At 40.7% G+C, this 6,971-nt stretch overlaps 1 protein-coding gene across 1 annotated transcript; it reads left to right on the top strand.

Moving 5' to 3' along the window:
* The first annotated feature begins 2,115 nt into the window (after positions 1–2,115).
* Positions 2,116–6,030, top strand: LOC136533611 (protein trichome birefringence-like 14). The gene is made up of 5 exons (XM_066526162.1): positions 2,116–2,379; positions 3,134–3,388; positions 3,496–3,591; positions 3,984–4,179; positions 4,250–6,030. Exons 2-5 carry the CDS (start codon positions 3,232–3,234, stop codon positions 5,082–5,084), a joined length of 1,284 nt encoding a protein of 427 aa, XP_066382259.1. The 5' UTR covers positions 2,116–2,379; positions 3,134–3,231; the 3' UTR covers positions 5,085–6,030.
* Positions 6,031–6,971: the final 941 nt, after the last annotated feature.

Genomic DNA, 6,971 nt, shown 5'->3' on the forward strand with positions numbered 1-6,971 from the left:
TACCTTATGGATATTCGACATTGGATGGCCATTTTACCTTTTTATATCCATGGAGGTAATCATACAAAATTGAAAAAAAAATATGTGCCATCTATCTATCTATTTTTCTTTCTTGCCATTGCTTCCATTTGTTTATATGTACTATCAATGCTTATCTTCTGTCTAACAAATTTCCACTTCAAATTGTCTCAGGATTGTTGCCTGCATATTATATACCGAATTACTATATTAATGTCTTATGGTTAAGTCCCTTATTCAGATGTTCCCTACTTCATTCCAGCTGAGTTCTTGGTTAATCACATGACCTCCTTGTGACTTAATAAGTGCTTTGATTTTGTTCCCTAAAGTTCCATGACATGCATATGCTTCAGGAAAGAAACTATTATCACTAGCATAACAGATAGTCATTTCTCCACTGTGGTAGACAGGCAAATAAAATCGTATTATCTTTTGTGTCGCCCCTTTTAGATTAATGTCGTTTCCTACTGGTATTAATCTTTTGTATTAAAAATATTGGAATAATCATTTTCGTCTTTGTAGGGAGAGCTACTATTCCTACCATGGAGTTTCACGATGCATTGATTTCAACAGGGATGCTCATGAATTCTGAAATACGATGCTCAAATTAGTTGGCCCTTTTTCATGTCCTGTTTATGCATGGTCCTTTTTTTCATTTTTATTCTGCAACTTATCATTTCCCCGTCGTTAGTTCGACACGTTTGTTTTCGTGTATACATAAGAATTGTCCTTAACTATTTAGTACCAACTGTGATGGGTATGTTTGTATTGTGTATGCCAAAAATTTTAGTTAGTCGGTCTTGAAATGAATAGCTTGCTGGCACATGGACCTTGAAGACTATCTGTTTTCCCTCTTCAAATGGATAGCTTGCTGGCATTCTATGTAGGCTACTGTGTGCTATACACAATGGTATTACTCAGAGACACTTTTGCTAAATCAAAATATGTGTTTGCCTAATTCATTTTAAGCAACCGCAACCATCAACAGGCAGACAAACGAAGACAAACGTGCCAGAATAGGGCGGGCGCGGCGGAGCGCGCCTACCGTCCTAGTTCATCTTGAGCTTTGTAGATGATATATCCTTGTAAGACTAATCTTACAAGGATCATGTTGGTCTTGGTAAATGGTAAGTCTAGACTTATCACAACCTGGTGCAGTAACTTTCTCTCTCTCTACTACCAAATATTAAACAACGAAAGGATTCTTCTCTAAAAAAAAAAAGGATTCTTTGTCCTTTATCACTCAGAACCGTCTGATGACGATTTGACTGGATTCAATCTCTCTTGTGCCTGTATAAATTAGAGTAGTGTGTCCAAATACGATGGAGAGCGAGCCTGATTCCAAAACAAAGTGAAATACAAAAGCATTTCCACGATCCGCCGCCCTCTCACATGCCCTTAGAGTTAAGTGTTTAGGCATGACTCAGAGTATAGTTCTAGAACAAACTGCAATGCATGACACGATGATTTATAAATCTCTAAACATCCGGTACGGTCGTGTCCACATGAGTTAGAGTAGCATGCATCCAAAGATAAATTGAAACAAAACGCATGACGTGATTGCTAATAAATCTTTAAACCGTAAGTCGTCTAAATAATCACGCAATAAGTTGTATGGTGTATGAATATATTTGATAGTAATAAAAGTGTGCGAAGTACAGAAAAAAGCTACTACATTCTTTTTGGTAAAGGGTCAGTTTGAGCCAACCGTGAGCTGCAGAAAAATTGGTGTGATCTATGATACGTGAACAAACTAATATGAGCTATATGATGTAAAAAAAAGTTGTAAGTTGTTTAGTGAAAACAGCTATAAAACCTACCCCTCTCTTTATCTTCCTTAAAAACGACTAAAATATCTCTCTATTTCTACCAATTTTTAAAAAAACTGAAAGTCGAAAGCAGAATTCTAAAGTGCTATTAAAAGTTATGATACGTGAAATGAGCTACAACTTCAGATTCTATTTGTTTAGTTAACTTTCTGTTTTATTTGGCAGTAGAAATACTTTCTACAACAAAACTAAACACCGTAGTGTCACGGCCCACGACGTGCTTGCATGTTGCCAAGGGAAGAGACATTCCTTAGCCGAGAAGTGAAGCCACCGCCCACCGGACGACGCCAATGACCGGAGCCTCAGCCATAACGCGGGCCCCGCGACACCTCACCTGCCCCCCTGCGGCTGCCGTCTCTCCTGTCTCCTCCCCGGCCGGTTCCCCCTCCCTCCCCGATCGCCCGCGCCTCGCCTTTATCGCCCTCTTTCCGGCCTTCTCCGCCCCTCTGCTCTCTCCCTCTCGCTCTCCGCCCGCGTCCTCACCAGCGGCGGCGTCAACCGGCATCGGCGTTCAACTGCGCCCCACGAGCAGGTGAGCCCGTCGAACGCTCTGCCTCACCAACCCGCAGGTTGAATTCCTCATTCCAGCGATGAATTTGTAGCCTTGGATCTCATTTGTGCCGTCGCGGCTCGGAGATTTCTCTGTCCTTTTAATCTTCCTGCTGTGTTATTTTTCGCCGTGGGTCTCGCCCGCGAAGTACCCCACGTTGATGCTGAATACATTTCCATTGGGTGCCTTCATCTGGATTTTGGATCGTTTGGCGTCGACCGAATATTAGCCTTGCCTGTGGCGGCGGGGATTTGAAAGCGAAATTCTGCAGCGATGCGAGTGCTAACTGACTCCTGCGATCAGGGGGTGTGTTTGCCGATTCGAGATTCTGACTGGTCCCGGAAGAGCCCAGTGTCAGCATCGTTGGCAGACTTCGTGAATCGATCAGCACAAGGTCGACCTGTCTGCTTACTGCTCCAAGTTTTGGTGTCACTATCGCTCGGAATTGGAAGGAGATTGCCCTTTTCAGCTCAATGCTTGCTAGTGACCTCTGTGCTCCCCTTGTTGTTTCCATGTATATTGCATATTGTCAGTCGTGTATTGTTTGCTGGTTTCATGTATGAATCTCGCACTTTGGTGTTAAAAATTCTGATGTACTTTTGTTAGAATTGAGAAGAGCAATGCACCATTGCTTAAGTTATTAAGTTTGCTATCTTGAATTTTGATGCTAGTTTCATCTGTGACATAGCTCCTACAGTGACTGAGCATTTTCTGAATTTGGACCTGAACTGTGCAGGTTTCTTGTCCCCGTCGATTTCCAGTGACTTCAGTCTAGCTCAGTAAGCATCTGATCGACTTCGAGGTGCCAGACAGGGCCTATGCTGCCTTACTGGGATGAAAGGCGGCTGTCTGCATAGGCTCCTTGTCCACAAGCTATGCTTTGGCCTGGTGGTTCTCCTCACTGTGCCGATTGTTGTTCTGTTACTGGAAGGAGCCCCAGTCCTCACGATCTTCAGCACAACACCAGGGCAATTAAAAGTTATCTCTCAAGGTAGTCTGACATTTGAATGTTACTTTTTTGGCTTGTTGCTTTATTTACCAATTCAGAATCTACACTCTGCTTGTTGGTTGACTTGTTTGTATTCCCCTTGGCATCAGGTTTCCTACAGCAGCAGGAGCAGGAACATCTTGGAGATGATGGAGCAACCCTAGCTGGGTCTCCAGGTCCAGCTTCCATGAGCCGCTCGCACAAAAGTAAGGGCAAAGTGATGAACAGTAAATTCTTATGTATGTTGTGACATACTACTTTGTTTTTTGTTGTTTGCCCCACTTCTGCTTCATGCTTGCTGACTTACCTCATGCCTCTGAAAGCATACTTCTCCTTGTGCTTGTTTGCAAACCAAACAATTTGTGCATGCTCCATGTTTACAAATTAAGCCCCATTTATCTGCCTTTGCATCATAGAAGGTTGTTGTTACATCCTAGAATGTAACCATGCAGAGCGATGCCATTTTATTCTTGTTTATTCATCTCAACCATTGGAATTCACAACTTTTTGTTGGTGATAGGTTGTTTTTTGCAAATATGAAGCTTGAATCCGATATCAAAATTCCTTTGCCTGATATAATGCTTTTGTTACTTCATAGATTGTAACTACGCAAAGGGGAAGTGGATAGAAGATGATAAGCAGCCATTGTACTCTGGTAACGAGTGCAAGCAATGGCTGTCAAAAATGTGGGCTTGTCGAATGATGCGGCGTGCACATTTCTCTTATGAGAATTATCGGTGGCAGCCACATGGCTGTGAGATGCCTGAGTTTACAGGGCCTAACTTCTTAAAAAGGTATTTGACTTCATTTATCTGTGCACCTTATTGAGATCTGGATTATTCTAACATATTTTTGGGATTTCAGGATGAGGAACCGAACTCTTGCTTTTGTTGGTGATTCACTTGGCAGACAACAATTTCAGTCAATGATGTGTATAGCAACTGGTGGCAAATACAGTCCTGAGGTCGAAGATGTTGGTTGGAAATATGGCCTTGTCAAAGCCCCAGGTGCTCTAAGACCTGATGGGTGGGCTTATAGATTTCCATCCACCAACACAACTATCCTTTTCTACTGGTCTGCTACTCTGTCTGAATTAGAACCTCTGAATACAGAAGACACAGTGACCAGATATGCATTGCATCTTGATCGACCAGTTACATTTTTGAAGAAGTATCTTAATTACTTTGATGTCCTAGTACTTAACACAGGCCATCACTGGAACAGAGGGAAATTCAATGGAAATCACTGGGAATTGCATGCTGATGGGAAGCCTGTAGGCAATGGTAGTAGACTTGCAGACCTAACCCGTGCGAAAACTCTTACATTGCATAGCATTGCTAGATGGATGGATTCAGAACTTGCACGACATCCTAAGATGAAAGTATTCCTCAGGACAATTTCACCAAGGCACTTTGTAAATGGTGACTGGAACACAGGTGGGACATGTGGAAATACCATCCCCTTATCTAATGGAAGTGAGGTCTTGCAGGACCATTCAATTGATATACCCGCAGAAAATGCTGTGAAGGGAACTCGGGTTAAGCTTTTGGATATCACTGCTATCTCAAAACTACGAGATGAGGGGCATATCTCAAACTCTAGTTTCAAAAAAGCTTCCACCGGAATTAATGATTGCTTGCACTGGTGCTTACCTGGTATACCAGACATGTGGAATGAGCTTCTCTTTGTACAGATTTAGTATCACACTCTAGTTAGGCGGATCTTTTTCAGAGCCCCAAGGATCTCTTCTGTTCATATCATAGCAGTACAGTACATTTATGGAATTTTGGATCACCTATTGGAGGTGTTCAAAAGATGATACTACTGATTTCTATAGAAGTAATTTACAGTTTGGTCCAGATTCTTCCAACTTCCTTTCGGAGCAGAGTAGGAGATGGAGCTGCTGCACAGCCCAATCTGACTACCGAGTATTCTTCAGGCACGTTGAACTTTGTTTCTACTTTTATCTTTCTATAAAACCCTACCACGCTAATACCATGTGCAGCATATATCCTTCAGAGAAATGTTCATACCAGTTGGCCGTAATTATATATGTTCATTCAGATAAAATTAAAAGTTCAACATTCGATTGATTTGTGTGACCTCAAAGGCTCCATTCTTGTATGTGTAACATTTTGAGTGATAGATGACCTGATATACCATGCATCTTATGACCATAGCTGCCTGTGGATACCTTGTCATTTTGCAGCTCTGTGTTATTGCATTATAAATTTATCACGGCTACTGGAATACCCTTGTTTTAAAGCGTTGTCTTTCACTTGGTGCTCACATATTTTGCTCTATATTTTTCTAAGAACTATAAGTACAACAGCATGAGCATATGAAAATATTTTAAATATGCATAATTTTGTCGCTAGATCTGCTTCTTGTTCGATTAATTCGATGTCATCAAGGACTCCAAATTGCAAAGTTTGACTATCAATTTCGTGGACACCTTATAAAATCAACTGGAAGGGGTTTGATACGTATGCCCTGTTGTTCTAGAAGAAATGGTTACTAGTATATGCCAGAAAAATAAGCTTTTAAAACATTCGTAATTTGTTTTCTCAAAGATCAAGATGTTGTGAAACTGATATAAGCACTCCTATAAACATTACCAAGATAGCCGAACAATCATGAACCTGATAAGGATTAGACAAGGGTTGCGCGACAATGCATAACCAATAATGTCCCTCTAGTGCATCTTCGATGTTCATGTATAAGTATTAAGCAATTATTGTCACAACAAACGCTCCCCTTCTGAAAGGCAACACCATCTATTCAGAAAAGAAAGGGTTAACTATCTTTGCTCGACGAAGGTACTGAAGATACAGTTTTCCTCTCTTTTTCTTGGAACAGCTACCGACAAATAGTTTTGGATGTTGAAGAGTTCCTTTTGTTTTGGTCTTGTTTTTTCGCATGAATATAATTGTTCGCACAGGATAGGACTATCCATACCCTTGTTAAAGGCAATAATACTACCACTCATTGCATAAAGTATAGGTAGAGAACAAAATATTGTATAAGTTCAGTGTGATTCTGAACTGTGGTCTTATCCATCATTGTGGTGACTTAATCTTCTATCTTTCAGTTGGGATATTTAAACTGGAAATTGGGATAATTCACAAGTAGGCTGATGTCACAATGTATTAGTTATGCAGCAGTTGGAGTGATGTTATGGACTCTTTCAGTTAAAGACCGTAGGCTAGTCATATCTTTCATAATCGAGGTCAAACATGTGAAAACTGTATCTGTAGATTTTCTTTTGAAATATGTTTCGAACTGCTAAAATTAATTTGTGAATATTTAAGTAAAAAGTCAGTGAGTGAAGCTAGTAGTGTGGACATTGTCTTTTTTTTTCTTTCTGTTTCTTTTATTTTATTATCTATCTATTTATTTTATTTATACATATAGGACTATATAGGAGTAGCACCGTGAGCCAAACCACTCCAAAATAAGGCCTCTTCTGGAACGCTTCTGAAGATTTCACATTGCTGATGATTACTCTAGTGAGGTGCCGTACTTCCCCAGGCAAAGTTGTGCGTAGAATAATGTTCATCTCCATCCATATCATCGAGCGGATCGG

Source organism: Miscanthus floridulus, unplaced genomic scaffold (assembly GCF_019320115.1).
Source record: "Miscanthus floridulus cultivar M001 unplaced genomic scaffold, ASM1932011v1 os_1010_1_2, whole genome shotgun sequence".
Lineage (NCBI taxonomy): Eukaryota > Viridiplantae > Streptophyta > Magnoliopsida > Poales > Poaceae > Miscanthus > Miscanthus floridulus.

Coding starts and splice junctions, on each gene's coding strand:
- LOC136533611 (XM_066526162.1), top strand. CDS start 3,232: ATGAAAGGCGGCTGTCTGCATAGGCTCCTTGTCCACAAGCTATGCTTT. Junction 3,592..3,983: donor CATGAGCCGCTCGCACAAAA/GTAAGGGCAAAG, acceptor GTTACTTCATAG/ATTGTAACTACGCAAAGGGG. Junction 4,180..4,249: donor GGGCCTAACTTCTTAAAAAG/GTATTTGACTTC, acceptor TTGGGATTTCAG/GATGAGGAACCGAACTCTTG.